Source organism: Tamandua tetradactyla, chromosome 4 (genome assembly GCF_023851605.1).
Source record: "Tamandua tetradactyla isolate mTamTet1 chromosome 4, mTamTet1.pri, whole genome shotgun sequence".
Classification (NCBI taxonomy): Eukaryota; Metazoa; Chordata; class Mammalia; order Pilosa; family Myrmecophagidae; genus Tamandua; species Tamandua tetradactyla.
The window spans coordinates 168,144,840-168,169,300 of NC_135330.1; the positions used below are offsets into that span (position 1 = coordinate 168,144,840).

At 40.4% G+C, this 24,461-nt stretch overlaps 1 protein-coding gene and 1 long non-coding RNA gene across 2 annotated transcripts in view; one reads left to right on the forward strand and one right to left on the reverse strand.

Annotated features, from left to right (window-relative positions):
• Positions 1–2,826: 2,826 nt before the first annotated feature.
• Positions 2,827–6,957, reverse strand: LOC143681505 (uncharacterized). Its single transcript, XR_013174681.1, has 2 exons — positions 5,701–6,957; positions 2,827–3,993 (listed from the first exon to the last, which is right to left on the reverse strand). It is a non-coding gene; the product is annotated as an uncharacterized LOC143681505 (long non-coding RNA).
• Positions 6,290–24,461, forward strand: part of UBAC2 (UBA domain containing 2) — a 239,940-nt gene continuing 221,768 nt past the window's right edge. The window contains exon 1 of the mRNA XM_077158584.1: positions 6,290–6,514. Coding sequence (XP_077014699.1) covers positions 6,484–6,514 — 31 coding nt within the window. The 5' untranslated portion in view covers positions 6,290–6,483. The remainder of the gene's footprint in view (positions 6,515–24,461) is intronic.

The window sequence follows — 24,461 nt, forward strand, 5'->3', positions numbered from 1 at the left end:
ATTCAACTTTCCTTGCTATAACAAATTTTCTGTAAATTCTACCTTTAATACTTAAAATGAAATTCAAAGAAAATGTTATACTTAGTTTTAACAATAAGTATAACACCCTTTGATAAAAGGAGAAACAAAAAAGGAATTTATACTAAAATACATGTTTTGATATACAGGTGTTTGGATGTGACTACGCTAGGAGATAAGATACTTGCATCTCCTTATAAATATATTAGTTCGTATATAAGCAAGAAGATCAGAAGTCATACCACACATGATGTATAGGAAAATGAAAGAGCTGTACTATGATGCAGCTAGTGTAGGATGAATATATACACTTCTGTTACAAACTGTAACACATGTTTTTGTGTAACATGAAAAAAAAAATAACCTAACTTTAGCCTCTGACAAAGAGCAGTCAGAGTGGAGAAGATGAATATGAAAAGTGAGTCTCACAAATGAGATGGGCTCTATGTGTGTGGCTTGAAAATACTTACCTATGTTTTGAGGTGTGCTGGTTTGAAACTGTTATGTATCCCAAAGAAGCCATGTTCTTTTAATACTAATCCAATCTTGTGTATGTATCCCAAAGAAGCCATGTTCTTTTAATACTAATCCAATCTTGTGGGAGCAGCCATGTCCTTTTTCACATAGGCAGGCTCCGGGAATCAAGCCTGGGTCTCTGGCATGGCAGGTAAGAATTCTGCCGCTGAGCCACCATTGAAACCACCCAGCAGCCTTGTTCTTTTAATCCTGATCCAATATTGTAGAGTAGGACCTTTCAACTAGGTGGTTTCCATGGAGATGTGATATCTCCAATTATGGGTGTGGACCTTTCGATTAGATGGAAATGTGATTATTCCTATTCAAGGTGGGTCTTAATTAGTTTACTGGAGTCTTTAAGAGAGTTCATGGAGGGAGAAAACTCAGATGCAGATGTTTTGAGATGCTTGGAGAACCGACACAGACACAGACGTTTGGAGATGCAAGGAAAATGTCAGAAGGACCCACAGGATCTGTGAGAGCCGTCTGAAACTAGAAGTCAGGAGAGGGGCCCAGCAGGTATTGCCATGTGCCTTCCCATGACATGCTAAGCAAGCCAGATTCCAGTGTTTTGCCTTGGAGCAGCTAAATGAGGGCCCACAGATGCTTAGAGAAGCCACTGGAGTCAGAAGCACAAAGCAACGAACAGGGAGCAAGGGCCGCAGATGCCAGCCTTCCCAGTTGACAGAGAAATCCTGGGTGCCACTTGGCCTTTCTTCAGAGTCAAGGTATCTTTCGCTAGATGCCCATTCATGAGGTAGGCAGGAAGAGTGCAGGAATTGCCACTTGTCTGGGAGCAGCCCTCAAGTACTGAGGGAATGGGTGGGTAACCCCATTCCCTCGCCTTCTGATAGATGACCCTGAGGCACCGGCTCCTAGGGGCCCCAGTGGGATTAAACTCCAGTTGCCCAAAGGCTAATTTGTTTGATAATGCATCTCTATTGGCTTTCTTCCTTCCCTTCCCTGTCTTACTTCTCCATTCACCCACTGGTGTTTCCTAGGTCTACTTCTCACACAAATTATTTGCACTTGAAGCTTTGTCTCAGAGTCTGCTTTGGGGAAGACCAAACTAAAACAGATGGTAATAATATAAAATTCTTTTTAAAACAATTTTATTTATGAAATAATTCAAGTTAAAAAGAATCTCAAATCTTCTTTGTTATATTGTTCCATTATATTGAAACCCTTTCACCTAAACATGCAGTTGGAAATGCTTGTAATAAATAACTTCACTTCCATTTTAAAGGAATGCAAGTTTTAGCTCAAACTAAAACTTTTTGTAAAAAGATTAAATAATTATTTTATGCCCCATTTTTTTTAGCACCATTAACTTTTCCTGCAAATATTGGCTTATTAATATGCTGCATCCTTTTCAACTGGGTAAGTTAACAAATCTGATATTAGTAATTCATACTAATCTTTACATAAGAATATTTTAAAGCATGAAAATCAGCCATTTCTTTCTAAATCAGTATCCTTAGACCTATCCTTATTCAACTGCTACAGACTGAAAATTCTGGGCGTCTGTTAAAATGATGAAAGTTTATTGAAAATTTCCATAATTTCTTTCTCCTTAATAATATCGATCTCATTTGCTTATAGTTTAAGCACTTCAGTTAGCATTTTTGATATATGTGAAGTATATGTCAAGCGATTTCATAATATTTTTAACACTATTTAAATTTTCATTTATTGAAACAAAAATTATATGTTAGTATTAAAGAATAAATTCAATGTTTTAAAAGAATTTTCTTTGGAATGCCATCCCATTTCCCTATACAGGATAAGACAAACTCCTATTCATCATTTCCAACAGGCTTTTAACCTACAGACATGTGGTGGGACCGTGAAACACTGGCTAGGGGAGAAACCAATCCTCCTTTGTGATCCATCTGGAGATTTTCTTTCTGATGCTAAAACTCAGAGATGTGTTTTATTTTATTGAAAGAATACAATGCCTTCTCATTAAAAGAGACTGAAATAAGTAGGATACAACATTTTATAAGACATTCCCTGCCTTTTAATGGCTCACCCTTTTCTAGAAGTCGGAAACATAATAATTGAGACAGTGGGATAAATATAACATAGGTGTGCATAAACTATGATGGGAGCACAGAATAGGGAATAAGTACTTCTGCCTGTTAGGGTCTGGGAGAGATATTATTTGAGCTGATTTTTTGGGAAGAGTTTATCAGGCTGAAGGAATTGTAGCTCCATCCATTCTATGATGTTCCTAAAGCACATAGGTAGCAGTGCAAGTATCTCAAGATGAATCAGATTACTTTTGACTACTTCTGGATCTTTCTGGTGGAGACAACGCTTCACCTTTGTAATGCCTATACAAATGAATATTTATTTTCTTACACTGTACATACATGGTGAGTTCCCAAGGCTTAAAAGCATACTATTGTCCAATATAGAAAGCAGATTCAAAACCAAATTCCCTACATAGCAAGGCAAAAAGATGATTCCTAGTAACTGACAGACTTAGTTTTCCGTAATAAAAACCACAGAAAAGATAAGGGGGAAATACAGGCACAGGCAACAAAAATGACAGACACCAGGAGTTCATGATAAAAGTTGGATGAATTACGCTAGTGTAGAGTTTCTCAATCTCCACACTATTGATGTGTTGGGTCTAATAAGTCGTTATTGTTGTGACACCCCAAAATGTCTCCAGATAATGCCAAATGTTTCCTGGAGAATAAAAATACCCCCTGATGAAAATCACTGCACTAGTGCTACTCAAATGTTAATGTGCATACAAATGACCTGTCTTATTAAATGCATATTCTGCCTTAATAGGTCTGGCATGGGTCTGGCACTATAGTCCAAACCAGATATCAAGTGAGGCCCATGCTGCCCCTCCAAAGACCACACTTGCTTTTTGGAAGACAAACCTTCAACTTCCTACCAATCAATAGGTACATGTCCTCAGGGCATACAGTTGAGGGACACTCAAGTTATGGATCGCTGCAAATACTTTCAAGCAAGGTCTGGATACCATTTTAATTATATTGCATTTTGTTGCAAAGACTGTAGAATTGAACATAACTGAAGACTTTTTAAAAAAAAACCTTTATCTTCAACAGTTCTCATTCTTTTTGTTCTTGGGAGCCTTCTACATTCTTTAAAAGTTATTGAAAACTAGAACTTTTGTTTAAAGGCTATATCTATTGACATTTACCATACTAAAAATTAAAACTGAAAAATCTTAAAAATTTATGAAATTCATTAAAAAAAAACACTATGCCCATCACAGGCTGAATTAAATAACCTGTTAATGAAAAATTACTGTACTTCCCCAAGCAAAATATTATGGGGTAAGAATAGCATTTTGTCACATTTCACAAATGTTTTTAATGCATGGCTTGATGGAAGACCCCTGGATCCCCGGAATATCAAACAAAGGTGTGAATTCTTTTGCCAATGCCTTCAAATGATGAACTCCTGAGACACCTGGGTTTCAAAGAAAGAAAAAGTTTATTAGATTCAAAATATATCTCCCTGAACTGCAGTAACTCTCATAGTTTTATAGCATCAAAAGATGGGCAGGTTTTAGGATAATGAGCACAATGGCTCCAGATGATGTAATTAGAGGTGATTTAATTATTGAGCAAGCACAGGCTGATTACATGCTTAGTCATAGGACATACATAATAACGGCCTTAACATGATGATGGATATGATTTTTAGTTATTGTAATGAGATTTCGGTGACTTATAGGTTAAAGTCTAAGCTACTGCGCACATCAGGTGGGCCCATTTTGGTTAGATCAGTCTCAGTTATCAAGATTAACTTTAGACTTAGTTCGGGGCAGACCCAGGAACTTTCATTAACAAACATTAGGGGCTGTCTTTAGTGATCACAAACTCTTAAGTCAAAAAACTGGATAAATGGGTACAAGTGAAGGTTAATCACAAGGTTTTCATAATCACAAGGGCACAAGATAAAGCTGTACAGTCATTATTAGAGATCAAGTCACCTGGATTACAATTCAAAGATTTCAGGTATTTTCCTGTCTACTCCCACACACTGGAAAGCAAAAAAGGAATATCTATGTAATGACTCAGCAATTAAAGTCATCCCTTTTTTTTTTTTTTTTGCATGGGCAGGCACCAGGAAACAAACCCAGAACGCTGGCATGGCAGCATCCCTCATATCTTAATTTCTTATTTACAATATTTGTGTGTTTTTGGTTTGTGTGATATATTGTTTGCTTGAAGTATATGAAGTAAATCTGGCCTCCCACAGATAAGTAATAAGGAAAGGAACATTTTAACAGCAGCCTTTTCAGATAATCTTTACTGATGCTATACCAAAACTTAAGTGGTAGTTTCTTAAAGACTAGTTGCAGTGAGGAATCTGAAGCCATATCAATGAACATTTTGTACTGTTTAAAGTCAATGGTTTATCTTGCAGTTTGAATAATTTTTTATCCACTCATACTTTTGTAACATCATGCACTGATCATCAGGAAAATAACGGTTCACTAAGTCATGCAGATTTTCCAACTGTACAGTGGAAAATTCCACAAATACTCCTGCGTGGATAAGAATAAAAAAACACAAACTGATGTTTTGGTCTTTTGCATCCCTAAAAGATCTGGGCGATTGCTCAGGGACTTCCATGGACTGTCCTATGTCAGCTACACGTTTTGTGACCAAACAATTTCTGCAAACAGAAAAGACGTTTAAACTATGGTTGCATCGCAAAATAAATCAACTGGATGAGCCTAAAGTTAAAATATTAAATGTAGTTTATAATTGTGAACAAATCTTACAAAGAAAAACCTAAAGAATAAAATAAAACTCACCGTATGTTTGCCTTCTAGAAATAATCAACATTAATATTCTGGTTCACTGGAATCTATTGAGGGCAGGTCTGTATTTTATTAATCAGATTTAGCACACCCATTGGCCCTTATAAGCACTCAGTTTTTTTTAATACGCATATTTTTAAAATAGAGTTTTGAAGCCTGTCATTTTCACTGAGCCTTGAAGTGTGTTCATATTCCCATAAGATGTAGTTTAAAACTTTTTAACGACTCAAAAGTTTTAGGCTAAAACTCATATTAAGGAAACCTTAGCTTTGTTTTACGAAAAGTAATTTCATACTGCAAGCTAAAAAAAAATTAAATGACTTAGAATTCATTAAAGGACCCACGTCTGAGGACGCCAGGATGCAAGTCTGGGGAACAGAGCCGCCCCCGTTCCCACATTACTTCTGCCAGGGATCCCCGGCCATAGGCCGTCCGCGGCGTTAGCAGGACAGGGTGTATCCAGCAGCCCCCACACCGGTCCCGGGTTCCGGACCACCATGCTCGGCGCTTATCGTGGAGACTCGGGTGGGGCCGACGAAGGGAAAGGGAACAGCCAGACGGCCCGGTTCCTGCGGCGAGGAGGGTCGTCCAGCTCCCCTTTCCTCGCTGCGAGGCCGGCTGACCAGCGTGTCGGCCCTGACTTGACGCCGGAACCTCAGAGAGTTCTGTGGTCCACAGTTCCCGGCCGAGCGAGTGTCCGCTGCAGGCCAGAGAGTCTGCGCGACTGGGGAGGTTGGAAAAGAAGACGCAAGGAATGCCTAGTCCAGCATTCCAGAGGAACCAGCTGAAAGCGGCGTGGGGTCGGCGCTGAGCAGAGATGCGCGGTTCCCGCAGCTAAGCCTCGTTTCCTCCCAGGCCACCTCATTTTTTCCATACGGTTACCTCGGCCGTCGTAAAAACCCGGAGAGACGACCCCCGGCGGTTGTGGACGCACTTCCCTTCCCCGGCAGGAAGGGAGCTTCAGAAGCCGCGCATGCCCCGTACGTCAGGCGGGCCCTCCAGTACAATCGAATCGTCTGGTTCACCGCCTCCTCTGTAGTGCGCCTGCGCGTCGCCGGGCCTCTTCAACGCCGGTTGCCCTCCCCTTCTCCCCGCCCCCTCGCAGGGGCTTCGGACCCGGCGGCACCATGTTCACCAGCACCGGCTCGAGTGGGTTTTGTGAGTACCGGCCGCCGCCATCCTGGCTGTCTCCTACATGTCAGCCTGGGCACCTCCTTGAGGGAAGTGGGGACAGCAAGGACCCTCGGGTTTGCAGGAGGTTTGGGAGCCGATCCTCCATCTCCGCCCCCGACCATTCATCCCGGCTCCGGAACTCGGTAGTTCCTGCCCTGGGGGGCAGCGGGTACTGCCCCTTCTACCCGAAGCGGCGAGTGGGGAATAAGTCCCGCCGCCAGCCTCGGCCCTCACCTGTGAGCCCCAGGTGCGATGCCTTGGTGCCCGGGGGTCTGCTGCAGGTGGGCTAGGCAGTTAGGATCAGGCTGGGTGACTTCGCGTTCTCCTAGCCCGGCCCCGCGCCGTTTGAGGCGTGGTTGCCAGACGCTGAAAGTGCCAAGCCGAAAGAAGAGGCTGTTCCGTTGCAGGCGTGTCTGGAAGCCTGCCCCTTTTCCACTCACCTTGCTCTATTCGTTTAGACTACAGTCGGACCGACTTTCCCAGAAGCCGATTTCAACCTCTGCTTCAGGAGCTGATCCCTCAGTTTTACCTAGATTTGATTCCTTCCCAGTTTCCCTTAAAAGTTTGTAGTTAAACGAAAATTGGTTAAAATACTTTAAAGTGGTGGGAAGTGAGCACGTGCTTTAGTGAGAAATCGCACTTTGCTGTTGTACGTTCCTATATTTTGAGTGTTAGAGGTGGTCAGAAGATAGAGGACAGAGAAAGATATATATTGTTTTAAATAATTGTTTCTCACCGAAATTGAGTATTTAATTTACTTAAATTAAATTAAATTAAATTAAATTTAAGTAAACTGATGAGGTGTGTTAACTAAACAACACTGTGTTAAGTAAACCACACTGAAGTTAGGCTTGACCCATCAGTTAACTGTTTGAACAACCATAGTTTGGGGATTCATTGTAGTGCTTCATATCTCTGTACACGTGAAGTTAATGTTGCCAGAGTGCAGAAGCATTTGCTATTTCCAAATATTAAAGATCTGTTGTGAATGTCACCAATCTATTTCTGTGACTATATATGTTAGTGTGAGAGTGAGTTAGTGTCAGAACTACAGGCTTAATTTTAAATCTTCCTCACTTCACAACTTCTCAGGTTTTGATGTTTGATGTTTATGATTTTCCTTGTTTCATAATTTGAATTATGGCCTCTTTCATGAATTGGCCTTAGAGTACAATTCAACTACGAGGTAATTAACCTCCCTAAAACTACCTCTTGGATGAAGGACATTGTAACTATCAATGAAACTGGCAGTCAAGGAGGGGGTGTGATTTTCCTAGGATCACACAGTGAGTGAGTGGTACACTGGTGAATACGAAGTTTTCAGCAGAATTCTTCAATCCTGGTTGTTCTTTCAGTGTTTTGAACTATCCTGCCTTGTTGACTAAAATACATATAAAACATTTTTTTTTAAAGGCAAGGAAAATCTGTTATTGGTTATTATGCTGTTATATTATATTGGCAAAGTTCATTCAGACTTGATAGAGGGTTCCTCTGGGGAGGGTAATACTTTATTACCTATGGCACAGGGTTGATGAATATTGAATTGTAGGAACCAAAATGTTGCCCCAGGGTGAGGCCTAGGGCAAGGACTCCTCAGTTGTCTTACCCTGTTTTTAAAATAAGTGCATTCATAGGTTGAGTTGATAGGATGGCCATTCCTCAGAAGACCATGTCTTATATGTTCATTTAACAAACATTTGGGGCATCTGCTATGGACCAGGCACTGTGTTGAGTTCTGAGAAAACAGCTTTATACAAGTCTGTCCCAGTACTTGCGTGCTTATAGTGGAGTTTAGGCACACTTTTTCCCAGGTCTGGTCTTTTGTTTAAAAATTAAACAAAATTGTTTAAAAATTTTTTTCTTTTTTCTGGCAAGACTACTTACTGAGAGGTACATGATTTCCATTAAATAAGAAGTTATGTGGCCCTTGTTAGGTCAAAATGCTGATCCTGAGGAAATAACAACATCTGCCTATGCTTGTTCCCAAGGATGGTGAATAACATTCTCTTTTTCAGTGGAGAAATCCCTGCCATTTGCTGCTGGTATCATTGTGTTACACTTGATTTTTTTTCTCTCCTTCATTCGTTCATTCAACAAATGAGTAACCTCATAAGTCACACACTGTTCATGCACAGAGGATAAAATGGTAAACAGGATGAAAGAGACCAACATAAGTATATTAACAGATAATTAACGTTATTTCACACAGTGGCAAGTGTTATCAAGAAAATAAGACGGTTATGTAAAGTACTGTTTTAGTATGTGAGGTCAGGGGAAATACCTGGGAAGGTGATGTTTGAGCTGATACCCAAACAGCGTGAAGGAGTTAGCCATGCCAAAATTTGTTGAAAATTTTTCATTCTGAAGAGAGTGAACGGCAAGCCCAAAGTCTCTGAAACATTCATAGCAGGGTGTTTGCAAGATACTAAAGAAGGCTGGTGCATCCAGGGCAGTAAGTCAAGTACTGTTTTAGTATGTGAGGTCAGGGGAAATACCTGGGAAGGTGATGTTTGAGCTGATACCCAAACAGCGTGAAGGAGTTAGCCATGCCAAAATTTGTTGAAAATTTTTCATTCTGAAGAGAGTGAACGGCAAGCCCAAAGTCTCTGAAACATTCATAGCAGGGTGTTTGCAAGATACTAAAGAAGGCTGGTGCATCCAGGGCAGTAAGTCAAGGGTAGGGCATTTGAACCTGGCATGTAATTAAAGCTGACTTTTTTTCATGTGGCGTTCAGTGGGTTCTTCAGAGACTCCCACAGTTGGGAACCTCTTATCTGCCACTCCCTTGACCTGTAGTGGGGTGGGGAAGGAGATGCATCTCTGTTTTGATGAGAGAGCAAAGTATAGTGGTATGGAGTATAGACTTTGAAGTCAGACTGTTGTATTTCGGAATCCTTATCTATTTTATGGGGTTGTTGTGAGGATCAAGAGTTGATGTATAGGGCAGGCCACGGTGGCTCAGCAGGCAAAAATGCTTGCCTGCCATGCCAGTGGACCCTGGTTTGATTTCCGGTGCCTGCCCATGTTAAAAAAAAAAAAAGAGTTGATGCATATAAAGTTCCTAGAATTGTGCCATAAAAATCTTCAAGTCAGAGTAAAATATTACTAACTAGACCCTCCACCTGAGCCTGTTGTTAGAAATACGAAAGCATAGCTGACTCATTGGCCCTAAAGGATACCTTCTCAGCCACTGACCACTTTGTTTCCTTTTCTTCCCATCCAAATTTGAAAGGTCATCTTCATTTGCTTTTTTTTCCTTCCTCACCTCCCTTCACTCTTTAGCCCTTTTTGCAATTAGCTATTTAATGGTCACCTGCTTCTGCCCCACCAGGGCACTAAAACTGCTCTGGATGGACTAGCCAGTGACATACCAAAAAATTTGAGTGGTCTCAATCCTTATCTTAATGGAATGTTCTCTTGCATTTGGCCCTGATGAGCATTTCTTCCTAAAATTCTTTATTCTTTAGCTTTTTTTTTTTTTTAACTTCATACTCCCCTGGTTCTCTTCATATTTTTCCTGATCCTGTTTACTTCGATTCTTTCACATCGTCAGAATCCATTGGATTTGTTATTAATGAATTATTGATTACTTTAAGGCCAGCAGTTTCAGTGGAGCACTGAAAGCAAGACCTGCTTTCTTGGAGGTAGGGAGTGAATCTGAAGCTAGAAAGTAGAAATAATGAGACTAAACTATAGGGATTAGTATGTAGATAGCCAGGTGAGTCTAGGGAAAACACCTGGATTCAGCTCTTTGAAGGCTCAGGTGCTTGTCGAGCTACCTAAAATTCACACAGCACTGAAGTGGAAGCCAATGCAATTAATTTAGAGTGAGAAATACAGTTTTCACATGAGCTGCAACTTTTCCCTGTAGTGAAATTGTGTTTGTTCCAAATTATTAGGGAGCCTGGGGTCAGATGCAATAAGGGAACATTTGATGAATCTGGGCCCAGAGGTGTCAATCAGGGTGAGGACGTTCATCTCATTGTAGAGATGGGTGTGTCATAAGGCCTGGTGGGGTCCTGCAGGATCTCCAACCATTGTTTTAGCTTTAGGATTCTTGCCTCAGGAATTTGAATATCCTTTCCCCAGCATAATGCTCAAATGGACATTCCCAACAATTGCCACTGTGACTCCACCCCCCCCCACACAATTTTTGCTGACATATTCTTTCTTTAGATATATTCAGCACATTGAGTATATAATTTGGAGATGATCGAATAAATCTTTATTTTCATCTCTCATCATCTCTTTAAACTTTACTCAGTAGGGGAAGCTTTTTGCCTTCATGTCTTATGACTTGCTATTCGTTCTTCATTGATTCAGTAGATACTTAATGAGCACTCGTGGGGGCAAATGCTGTTAAATTTTTTCTGTTTCTGACCTCACTAGGATTTAGGCTGGGCAGAGTGGGAGGACAGTTCCTACTAGCACATGGTTAAAGCAGACTGCTGTGGGCTTTTCAGACTCATAGCTAGGAGCCTCTCAACCAGCTACTTCCTTTACATGGGAGGATACATCTTTATTTTATATACTTTATTTTTATGACTGTTCCTCAGCCCCTAGCTTGAGTTTTACTTCCGTTTCTTCCTGCTGGGATCATTTTGGTCTGCTTGGGGGCACTTCTGGACTGAATCAAAGATGATCCCACTGGTGGTTCTTGCATGTGGCCACCTGTGGTCCACTGGAACTACCCATTCTTCACGCTGGTTGCACACTGTACATGTTGATCCCAATGATCAACGTGTCTTCTCTACCCTCCTTTAGATTTCCCAGGAAGAAATCCACTGTACCCCCACTTCCAGTGCCATGTATTTAGTCCACTGAGTAGGATCATTGAGCCCCCTCAGGATGATGTGAGGGCATAACTGTACTCAGCACTTGTTCACTCCTCAATAGTCCTTATAATGTCCTGTCTCTACAATAGAGAACTATTCCCATTCCACCCTCACTATTTCTATATCCATGATCCGACTGATAGGGGCTGAGATACATGGAACTGCTTTTGATTCATTTTCTCTGTAAATTCTTCATTTTGGCATGGAATCTCCCTCTGGTATGCAGCAACCTTTATATTTTAGTACTAGTGGAAATTAATTTTAACATCTTGTTTTAGTTGGCTTTCCATTTTGCAAGCAAGTTTCATTTGGCCTTTAAAGGTGACTATGGTTTATACATTTCTGATCTAATGTCTTTGTTTTCCCCACCACACACATACCCACACATACCCACACACACACGACTATATGAGACTCAGAAAATAATTTGTCAAGATCACATTGCTAGTTTATTGGAAAAGCTAAGATTTGAACCTAGGCTTGCCTGCCTCCAAAGCCTGTGCTCTTTCTACTGTATGATGCTATATTGAAGGGATGGCATTGACCTAAGTGTTAGAAAATGACTGAGAGCAATGGCAGGATAACTTAATAGCCTAACATCTGGGGAAAAAGAATCATGATTTAAATAAGTGCTCTATATACGGCTATATAATTTCTTACAACTTTTCAATTGAAAACCAATAAATGTGAGTTTTACTTATGTAACACTATGCGCTAAGCACTGTTCTATGCAGTAGACATGATAATTCTCTCCAATTTGCAGATGAGTAAACTGAAGCACCGAATTGTTTTTTTTTAAAGAATCAGAAATTAATCTTTATTTAATCTGTTTGTTATTTTCTACTATAACATCAATTTTATAAAATTTGATGTGTGAAAGAAAACAGTTTCTGCAAATTGGCAAACCTGGTTGTCATAGTGTTTTTTTGTTTTTTTTATTAATTAAAAAAATTTAACTAACATAACTTTTAGAAATCATTCCATTCTACATATGCAATCAGTAATTCTTAATATCGTCACATAGATGTATGATCATCATTTCTTAGTACATTTGCATCGATTTAGAAAAAGAAATAGCAAGACAATAGAAAAAGAAATAAAATGATAATATAGAGAAAAAATAAAAATAAAAAATACAAAAAAAATATATAAAAATAACTATAGCTCAGATGCAGCTTCATTCAGTGTTTTAACATAATTACATTACAATTAGGTAGTATTGTGCTGTCCATTTTTGAGCTTTTGTATCCAGTCCTGCTGCACGGTCTGTATCCCTTTGTCCGCTGCCGTCTCGTTCGGCTTCTGATCCCCGGCCGGCGAAGGGAACAGGAGGGGAGAAAGAGACAGGCGCAGGCAAACCGACTCGAGTGATAAACACGGGTTCGAGGCACGCAACGGTTGTGAGCACAGACCTTTACTGGAGTTAAGCTTGCATTCTCTGTTACAGGTTCCACGCGGGACAAGATACCCCGCGGGGGAACAACCTCTATGCGGCCGTCAGGTACGGCTCCCTGTGGGTCGTCTCCACCCACCCTGTCCGGGTAACCTCTTATATACTGTGCCCAAACCCAATAGGTTAGTGCCACGTATACAGAGGTGATTGGAAGATAGGGTTGGTGGGCGCGTGCGTCATACGCGGAAACAGGATGCGGGCGCCATCTTGGCTCACTCGATGGGCGGGGGGAACTCTAGAGCAGGCTGCGGCGTGTCCACTAGGCCAGACCCGGGAGGCGGCTCTCCACATCTCCCCCTTTTTTATTATTTTTGGTCCGTAGACCCTTTCTTAGACCCAGTGTCTCCATTGATGAGTGAGCTCCCGTGAGCTTGATTAGCCCACTACTTGTTTTGGTGCTTTGGGGAGTCTGGACTAGGCTTGCTAGGCACCAACCAGAATGCACTCCTCATATAGAGACCGGAGAGCCCGTGAACTGGAAACCACGTGACTCTCCCTGCAGTGCTTCGCCTCGCAACTGGGCTAAGCGGGGCTCAGGAGAGCGGCAACCAGAGTCGAGGGTGTCACTAGATGTCTCTGTGCAATGGCCGGAGTCTAGTCTGGCCAGGACCGTGACCCCGCCGTAGAGATCATCCTTTAGACAAAAATTATGACTTCTGGTGCCGCCTTTTATACCCGGGACACGGCCATGGGCTTTGCAGCAGATCCTGTTTTCGAGCGTCCCGCCTTGAGTGGCCGTGACGGGCCACGCAGTGGGGGGGGAGGACAGGGCTACGGTGCGGGTGTCGCCAGGGGCATCAGGGGCAAGTGACATAGCCAACATGGTAGTGACACGTAATTGCTGCTGTGTCTGGAACAAGCGTTCTAACAAACATTTAACAGTGACTAAGCCCACTAATAGTCCCACTGCCACGAGAATCCAAGTAGTCAAATTGGGCCAAGAGAACCAAGAGGTGACTCGGTTCCACAGACTTTGTACAGTCTCGCCCAGTTCGGAAAGGTCGAAGGCAACGGGGGTTAACTTGATCTTCCCAAGCACTTTAAGGTCTGATTCCACCTGTTGGGAGAGCGGGGGGTATTAAAACTGGTCCCCTCTCTGAACGGTCGGAGGGTGACTTGCACTTTTGTTGTCATTTTGTCGGTCGCCGCCATCATCAGCAGAGTTGGATGCCGGGTCGGACGGTTCAGGTTGAAGGTTTGCTGATTTGTTGGGCAGCAGTTCCTCGGCGCCCCCGGGCGGTGTCACGGTTCTCACCAGTCTTTCTGGAACCCACACTGGCTGGCGTCCTGGCTCCTGGGGAAAAACACAAACAGAGCCTCTGGCCCAGCTGAGCACTGGGTCAGGGCCTTGCCATTGTCCTGACAGGACATCCTTCCAACGAACTAGACCTCTATGTGGAGGACTCGGAGTAGTGTGCTGAAGAGCAGGTGTCATTCCTAGTGAATTTTCATTTAAAAAATTGTACGTAAACAAGGCTATAGACAGTTGAGCCTTTGGGGACAGGCCGTGACCTATTCCCCCTTTCTGTTTCTTTAGTAAGTCTTTGATGTCTAAGATGAAAATAGACCAATGCTCTGGCAGAGCTGAGAGAAGGGGCAACCCCATCTGAACAGGTCCTAAGGACTCCATGCAATTATTAATGGCTCTTAAATCATGTAACAATCTCCATCTGCCTGATTTTTTCTTTATGACAAAAATAGGGGTGTTCCAAGGTGATGTGGAGGGAATGATGTGGCTCTCTTTTAGCTGTATAGACACTAGAGTATGCAATGCTGACAGCTTTTCTTTTGGTAAGGGCCACTGAGGCACCCACACCGGGGTACTGGTCTTCTACTTTAGTTTTATAGGTGTGGGTGGGAGTCTCCCCTCAGTGGCCCCTAGGAAAAACCCAGGCCTCGTCTGTCAGAATTGGAGACAGCTTGTATAGGCCTTGTGCGCCCGTGCAATGAGGCTCCTAAGCCTTTGCCGGGGACATATCCCATTCCTTTTAACAAGCGCTTAGAAGTTGGAGAGCAGCCACTGTAATTACCTGATTCGGCCACCAGAGGGAGCCCGTGGTGAGGGTTTTTGGCGAGATCACCAAAACCATTCACCGGAAGCCGCCGCGCCCCTGCAGCAGACGCTGGCGGGGCGGAAGGCTGCGTGGGTGAGACAGGGGGCCTCCCCCAATCGATCAGCGGAGGCGCGTCTGCACCCTCGGTCTCGTCACCATCTGACTCTGAGTCAGAGTCGTCTGAACTAGCGCCAGACTCTGGCGGCTTGCCTTTACGGGAGCCGTCCGCAGACGAAACTGACTGAGTTTCTTGGAGCGCGTGCCGTGCCTGCAGCAGGGCCGAAGACGAACTTAGGCCTGTAGCATTCTCCGCCTCAAGACAAGCACGAACGGTCTCCCATATAGGGACCAGGATCGGGTCCATACAAAGGCCCGTCCGGCTCGCTCGTTCTATGTCATTACCAAGTTTTAACCAAGAAGGCAGACTAAGGCTCCCGGAGTGGGCGAACCAAGGTGCAAAAGCAGCAACATCGTCTAAGAACCGCAGGAGGGAACTCTTCCTAACCGAGATGCCCCGCTGCTTCAAAAGGGTTTTTAAAGGGGGTAATAAAGGTGAACTTCCTGACTGCCCCATGCTTGCAGTCGGCACTGTACTTTAATCACTCGGAGAGCTCTTCCGAGTCCCCGGGGCTACCTGAAAGCCCGCGGGCCTTAACTCTCACGTAATAAGAAGTACTCACCTTCTCGCGGTGATCAGGCGCGGGAAGTCCGCTGCGAGCTCAAGAAGCACGTCCACACCAGCTCGGGGAGAGGCAGCAGAAGGAGGTTCCCCGTACGGGCCACCACTTGTCCGCTGCCGTCTCGTTCGGCTTCTGATCCCCGGCCGGCGAAGGGAACAGGAGGGGAGAAAGAGACAGGCGCAGGCAAACCGACTCGAGTGATAAACACGGGTTCGAGGCACGCAACGGTTGTGAGCACAGACCTTTACTGGAGTTAAGCTTGCATTCTCTATTACAGGTTCCACGCGGGACAAGATACCCCGCGGGGGAACAACCTCTATGCGGCCGTCAGGTACGGCTCCCTGTGGGTCGTCTCCACCCACCCTGTCCGGGTAACCTCTTATATACTGTGCCCAAACCCAATAGGTTAGTGCCACGTATACAGAGGTGATTGGAAGATAGGGTTGGTGGGCGCGTGCGTCATACGCGGAAACAGGATGCGGGCGCCATCTTGGCTCACTCGATGGGCGGGGGGAACTCTAGAGCAGGCTGCGGCGTGTCCACTAGGCCAGACCCGGGAGGCGGCTCTCCACATCCCTTCAGCTCCAATTGCCCATTATCTTACCCTATTTCTAACTCCTGATGGTCTCTGTTACCAATGACATATTCCAAGTTTATTCTCTAATGTCGGTTCACATCAGTGGGACCATACAGTATTTGTCCTTTAGTTTTTGGCTAGTCTCACTCAGCATAATGTTCTCTAGGTCCATCCATGTTATTACATGCTTCATAAGTTTATTCTGTCTTAAAGCTGCATAATATTCCATTGTATGTATATACCACAGTTTGTTTAGCCACTCGTCTGTTGATGGACATTTTGGCTGTTTCCATCTCCTTGCAATTGTAAATAATGCTGCTATAAACATTGGTGTGCAAATGTCCGTTTGTGTCTTTGCCCTTCAGTCCTCTGAGTACCTAGCAATAGTATTGCTGGGTCGTATGGCAATTCTATATTCAGCTTTTTGAGGAACCGCCAAACTGCCTTCCACAGTGGTTGCACCATTTGACTTTCCCACCAACAGTGGATAAGTGTGCCTCTTTCTCCACATCCTCTCCAGCACTTGTCATTTTTTGTTTTGTTGATAATGGCCGTTCTGGTGGGTGTGAGATGATATCTCACTGTGGTTTTGATTTGCATTTCTCTAATGGCCAGGGACATTGAGCATCTCTTCATGTGCCTTTTGGCTATTTGTGTTTCCTCTTCTGAGAGGTGTCTGTCTGTTCAAGTCTTTTTCCCATTTTGTAATTGGGTTGGCTGTCTTTTTGTTGTTGAGTTGAAAAATCTCTTTATAAATTCTGGATACTAGACCTTTATCTGATATGTCGTTTCCAAATATTGTCTCCCATTGTGTAGGCTGTCTTTCTACTTTCTTGATGAAGTTCTTTGATGTACAAAAATGTTTAATTTTGAGGAGCTCCCATTTATTTATTTCTTTCTTCAGTGCTCTTGCTTTAGGTTTAAGGTCCATAAAACTGCCTCCAATTGTAAAATTCATAAGATATCTCCCTACATTTTCCTCTAACTGTTTTATGAAGCACCGAATATTTAGGTAACTTTCTCAAGGTCGCGTACGAAGTAAGGAGCAGGACTAGGAATTTGAATCCCGAAAGCCTGGCTCTGTATTGTGTGTTCTGAAGCAGTATGCATCACTGCTTCTCATATTTGAAGATGTTTATTTTCATTTATCTACCTTGAACACTGGGATATTCATAGACTATTGACAAATATAATAGCTCAGGTTAGCAGTAGAGCTTATTTCCCAGTTGTTGAAAATAGACTCCTGTCTTACAAAAACAGCATTATTGTGTCCTGGCAAGTTTCTTTTCATTCCTTACCCTTGGAACTGCTGCAGCTGTTTACTCATGTGCTGTACCACTTTCCTTCTCAACACTTTCAATCTAGGAGTCCCTCTTTTGTCTTGAATCAGAACCAAGATATAGTTTTGCTTTCAGTGAAGATGTCTTATGTCCTAATTAGAATCTTTTTGTAATAGCCAGTACACTATAGTTTTTTATTTGTGTATGCTTGTTTTTCCCCTTCTCTTATCTTCCTTCTCTAATTTTTTCCATTCTCATCTTGTCTCAATATCTGTTTTAGTAATGAATGTGGAATCTATCTTACATCAAGCTCTTTTAAAAATGCATTTCTGTGAAAGTTTAATAAATAAACCTGATAAAGAGTATCTTTTTTTTTTTTTTTTTTTTTTTTTTTATTTTTTTTCTTTTTTTTTAAAGGAAAGACAGAGAGAAGGAAGGAAGGATAGAAGGAAGGAAGGGAGGAAGAAAGGGAAACATTTTCTTGTTTTATTGTATTTTGTTTCTCCGTTTTTGTTACATGGGCTGGGGCCGGGAATCGAACCGAGGTCCTCCGGCATAGCAGGCAAGCACTTTGCCCGCTGAGCCACCGCGGCCCGCCCAAGAGTATCTTTTTTGTATCAGCATTTTTGAAGTGTGCTTTCTGAAACACTGGCACTGAGAAGGACTCCTTAAGTTTTAACCCTTGTTTAAATTATGATTCTTTTTTCCAGACATTTTTCCTTAGGCTTTATAAGTTATATTGCTGTTGTTCTTGGCCATTTTCCAATGGTTATGTCAATTTAGTTTCTTTATTGTAGCATGATACTGTGGAAGGGGTACAGTACTAATATTTGGAAAGGGTTCTATAGCGAAATAGGTGAGAAATGTTTTGTGGGCTGTGTTCTTTAAAAGTTGACAGTGCAGATTAGTACTTCAAAGGCTCTTTAAGAGCCCTGCCCAAAGTAATTTAACTTTAAAAATACTTTCTTTGTAAGACTTGGTTTGTAAGAGATGGTTTTCACAGTAGAAAATTTGGAAAATAAAATATAAGGAAGAAAATAAAATTCCATTTTGCTACCCAGGCTTGATCCTTGTTGATGTAGTTGTACGTTTTTTTCTCCTGTGTATATGTATATGCATATAACATTTTTGAAAGCAGAATTGTGAATGTGCTATTTACAGTTTTGTATTTTGGTTTTTTTTTTTCATTTAATGTTCTTAGATGAATTTACCCTATGTCATTAGTAATTGTCAAGGCTTACTTTTAACATCGTTGTTTTGCCTTATTACAAAGAAACAGTTTGCCTCAAAAATTTCAAAATTACACAGATGTATGCAGTAGAAATGAATAATCTCACATAATTACTCCCCCACCCAAATAACTATTGTTGGTGCTCATTCTTGTATTTTTTCCAACAAGTGCTCATTTTCATTTTCTCTCAGACATATAAATTATATACAAACACACATATGTATATTTGAGTTTATGCAAAAACAGCATTTGAATATGCATTTTGTCTGTAACATGCTCCCCCCAACATTGTCTTGGTTATATAAAATCGTAACTGAATAACTATAATGTTTTCTCTTACTAAATGTTAGTCTTTCTCTAGTTTTTCCCAATTAGATACAACACTGTGGTGAAAATCTGTATAACTAAGATATCAATCACATCTTTGACTTCCTCCTTAAAAATAATCACAGATTTGGAATTACAGGGTCAAAGATGAGAAACATTTTTAAGCTTTTGATATGTATGTCAAATCCTTTCAGAAAGGGTACCTTTCAGCAGTTTCAGTGTGTATCTTTCTCACCAAGCTCTTTAAGCATGATATATATATATATATATATATATATATATATATATATTTGTTTAATTGCCATTTTGGAGAGTAAAAAAATAGAATTTCGTTGTTACCTCAGTCTGCATTTCTTTGAATGCCTGGGATAATTAACTGTTTTTCTTTCATACTTATTGGCCATATAAAAACATTTTTTTGAACAGATTTAACTGTCTATGTGCCTTGCCTATTTTTTTCTATTGAGATATTAGTGTTTTGTTTTTTAAAAATGGGTTTGTCCCATATTATCGACAGCCCCTTCCAACATGAAAAAGTTAGAATGGGCATAGCCTAAATACCACTAAAGGGTGGGAGAAAGATCAAATGTAATGGTAGAGTTGTACAGAGAAGGTAGGATTTAACTAGTATCACTGCTGAATCATTATATTGGTACTTCTTTTAGTCTCTGTTACCTTAGAGCAGCTAGAAGGAGAAACCTAAACATTGTGGATCTATAACCATACCAAAATCTGAAATCTGTTCTACAACTAATTGTTGCGATGTTCTTTGAAATTTACTGTTTTTTTGTATATGTTATTTTTCACAAACAAGAAAAAAAAAGAGAAGAAATATAACAGAGAAGACAGGATTTAACAAGTGAGTTTGATTGTTGATATTTCTTTTTGTCTCCATTGTCTTGGAGCAGCTTGAAGATAAAACAAAAAATTGTAGAACTGTAACCCTTACCAAACTTTAAAATGTGTTCTAGAACTAAAAAAAAAAAAAAAAAAGAAATAAAATTTTTTCTATCCTTCTGTTTGCTAAAAAAAAAAATGGATTTGTAGAGTTCTTAAAGGATTTTAGCTTTTGTCTTGTTATATAGTACAAGTATTTTAACCTGTTTTTCAGTTGCTTTTAAATTTTATTCCTGAAAGTTTTTTTCATATGATGTTTTCATTCATAAGAAAGTCATTAAAATAAAGGAATTTAACTCAGAAATTTTATTTGGCCAAATTCATTCTTTTCTTTATCAACCAATGAAATGATCATTTCAGTTTTCTTCTTTATCAAGTCTTAGCCCTCCTGAGATCCCTTAAATATTTATCTTAACATTTTTTTGCCTTAATGTTTTCTCTGATTGTGAAAATAATATAATAGTGCCTGTTCAAATTCAAGCAACCCAAAAGAATAGAAAGTGAAATGTGAAATTATTTTCTTTTCCATCCAGCAGCAATTTGGAAAATATTCTTATAAATTATTTTTTCCTATGCATCCAGTATATGTGTAGTATGTATGTGTTTGTATGTATGTATACACACAAACAAACATATATATTAGTTTTTAGTAATATAAGAGTAATATAGTCATATGGTAAAAAATTTAAAAAAGGATATAATGTGACTTCTTACTTACTCAAGTTCTACTAACTAGGATTAGCTACATTTAAGCTCCTTTTTATTTGATTCTTCTGGTAATTACTGTGATAGCTTAAAATGATATATTTATGCCTTTTTACTGATTTTTCAACTTCTGGTTCTGTTTATAGATTTTCCATAACGGAAGAAATTTGCCTACCTTCCACCTCCTCTCCATCTTTTAATTTTGGTTTAGTTATCACTTATAGTAGCTTTATAGTTGTAAATAATGGGCAAAACCCCTTATTTTTTTGTTTATCCATTGTAGGCACATCATTGAAATCCACCATGAGAGGGAGAAAATTAGTCCAGGAGCATGAAATAACTCTTATGTATTTTAATTTCTAATTTTGCGTTATGTTGTGTGTGTTTTCATTCTGTTCTGTAAATGCTAATCAAGCTTTCCATGCTTTTGTCTGAAGATTGATATTATATAGAAAATGAAAACTAACAGCTGTATTTACATTATTTTATTTTATTTATGTCTTTTTTTGCATAGGTAGGCACCGGGAATCGAACCCTGGTTTCCGGCATGGCAGGCAGGAACTCTGCCTGCTGAGCCACCATGGCCCGTCCTATTTACATTATTCTGATTATGATTTATTATAGAGCCAAGGCTCGTGATTGGAGTTGTTCTGACCTTCAGAGCCCTAGGTCAGAACACCTATGCTATTTAAAGTAGTCTCTTAATTTTTGTTGATAGTTGTTGCCTACTTTTCACACTCAGCTACCACTGTTTCCTGAATCTTGCGTCATTTCTTTCTTGGAGTCTTCTTTTTTTTTTTTCCTGGAGTGCATCCTGGAGTAAATTGTTTTTATATGGAGTACATGGGTGGTAAACTTTCTGGATCTTTTGCTTGGCCATTCTTGTACAGTAGTGACAAGTCTAATTCTTATATAGCTAATGTGAGGTTCCTCTTTGTGTGTAGATCTTTTTTCCCCAAGAAGCTCATACCTTAAATGGTATGACTATAAAGTCTGTTCACGCATGCAGGGCTTGTGAATAGGTTAGTTTCCATATAGGATGCTGGGGTGGGCTCTCAGGCAAATGACTAGGTGAGAATGCCCCACAGTTGTTAGGAGAGCTTGGTTCTTTTTATGATTTTTCCTTGTAGGCGAAAAAGCCTTTCTTCTTACAAAACGTCTCTCACCATTTACTCCCACTTCCACGTTGGGATCTTCTGTGGAAGTTTGAGGTTACACCAGCTTCTTTTCTACTTTTGTTCTCAGGCCTCCAATCTCATGGTGTCATCCTTAAGCAGTTTGCCCCCTTTATAGAGCATTTCCTGAATTTTACTTTGGAAATGGCAGCTTTCTTTCCAACTAGGATGACTGAATGAATGGGTTGTGTGTGAGAAAGAATGTGTTAGGGTGTGTTTGGAAATACGGTTTTATAGAAGGGCCGATTGACCCACTGTCCTGCGTGGAAGTGTGCACTTTGCTGGAAACTATTTTAAAAATTGAATAAAACTGAAACAAAAGTCAGAAAAATTTCTCTTTTTCATTTCTTTTTTTATTGCTTTATTTTAATTTTAATTTTAAATTTTTTGTTGTTTTTCATTTCTTTTTAGTCCTCATTGTATTAAAGAGAAAGTTTCAGTTTGGTGCTAGTCTGAAATACCTAATAGCCTAATTTCCCATTGTAAGAGAGAAAACAGGAGGCAGGCCAGATCTTTGTCAGTTACAATACTACAATATTTCATTAGAATTCAATAGCTTTGGTTATTGTGGAATTTATTTTTATAGTTATCACCTGATAACACCGTGACACTCATTTTTCCATTTACTATAGTGATAACCTTCCTTTAAAATACATTTAAGTAAATCATAATATGGTGATTTAAAGAAAACTATTTAATTGAATAGGTAATACTGGGTTATGGTGAAAATTGTGGTGCTGTAGTGATAATGACTGAAGTATTTTGATGATTGCTCATGCTCCTCTCCAGGTATTAGTATTTATTGATTAGATTTTCTGGACTCTTTTGGAAGGCCACATTTCTTTCTGGTATTTTGAGGTTTCTTTTATTTTGATATAAATTTGGAAGGGGAGAAGAGTATACCAAGTCTGCTGTCTTAAGCTGAAATTTTTTCTCAGTATCTTTTTGGTTTCATTGTTTTCATTAGACTCTTAATTCTTTTGGAATTAAGTTTAGTGTTTGGGGTTTAGGTTGGGCTTTTTCCTCCCCTTCACCTGGCCAATTTTCTCCTCACCAGTCGTTAGAGATGTTTAGTAGTGTTTCTACTAGCAAACAGACTAGGAACTGAAAAGCTGTTTATAAGTTCAGTTAAAAGGATTTTAAGCTTGGTTCTCTTATGAATTTCCACCAGATAGGAATGGAAGAGATCCCTTGAACATCACAGCTTTAGAATCAGACTTGGGTTTCTCCACCTTGTAGATATGGGTTCGATTTGCCATCTTTTCCCAAAATAGACCAATTTAGTCTGCATTTAGAATCTCCCCCTCCTATTTATTTTCTGACATGTCCTAGTATAATGTCTTTGTAGCGATGGTATCCTTACTTGTAGACTTATTTTGGTTAATCAGAAATTCAACGGGTCTTTGAAATTATAGAACCAATCCTGGCTTGTCAAAAGCTGTTACCAGCAACACGTTCACCCTGCTTGGCCTTGAAAGCTCTCAGCCCTCTCTCTCTCTTTTTTTTTATTAATAAAACCAATCAACGTACAATGTGAACATTTGTAATGTATGAACATTCCATACTTGGTGTGCAATCAGTGGCTCACAATATCATTACATGGTTGTATATGCATCACCATGATCATTTCTCAGAATATTTCTATCACTCCAGAAAAAGAAAAAATTCATACATGCCATATCCCTTACCACTCCCTCTCATTGACCACTAGTATTTCCCTCTACCCAATCTTTTTTAACATTCATTCCCCCTATTATTTATTTTAATCCATATTTTTCACTCATCTGTCATTATTGTAGATAAAAGGAGCATCAGAACAAAGTTTTCACAATCACACAGTTACTTTGCAAAAGCTATATCATTATACAATCATTTTAAAGTAACGTGGCTACTGGAACACAGCTCTACAGTTTCAGGCACTTCCCTCTAGCCTCTCTAATACACCTTAAACTATAAAGGGATTATCTATATAATGAATAAGAATAACCTCCAGGTTATTCTAGATTTTCTGTCCCATGTTGCCAGGGAGCTTTACACCCCTGGGAATCATGTCCAATGTAGAGAGGGGGAGGGCAGTGAATATGCTTGTTGTGTCGGCTGAGAGAGAGAGAGAGGCCACATCTGAGCAACAGAAAAGGTTCTCTCTCACCCCTCTCTTAAGTGAGCTTTATACATAGATAAGGCACTAGCCTCTGTGATAACTCCTAGACCAGACTTGAAAACTGTCAAGCCCTACAGGCTGGCACTATCTATCCTTCAAATGTGTTTTGTTTGGTCTGTAGGGGTGAGGGCCAACATTTTAAAATTGGGATATTCAAACAGAAATCCAGATTTCATGAGGTGGCAACTTCAGGGCTGAATTTTTATGTGACAAAAATCTGCTATTTCACTGATACCTATCTGGGCTCCCAAGGCATTTGAATTTGCAACAGGTTTTCCTGCTACACATCACAGATTTTCCCATTGTAATTTTTAAATTGTTTTTACTTCTCTCTTACAGTTTATTACTTGGATCCAGAACTTTCCACAAGTTTCCTGATTCAGTCTGTCCTTTGGAGTTGTTCTTGCTGTTGAATGATTTATCCTGTATTAGTGTGTAATATTCATAATTTTATCCCTTTTTGCTTTTAAAATTATTTCATTACAATTGTATTCCTTGTGTAATTAGCACTTTCAACAAGTACTACTTTTTGTACTTAATGGTCATGAAAGTGTTAA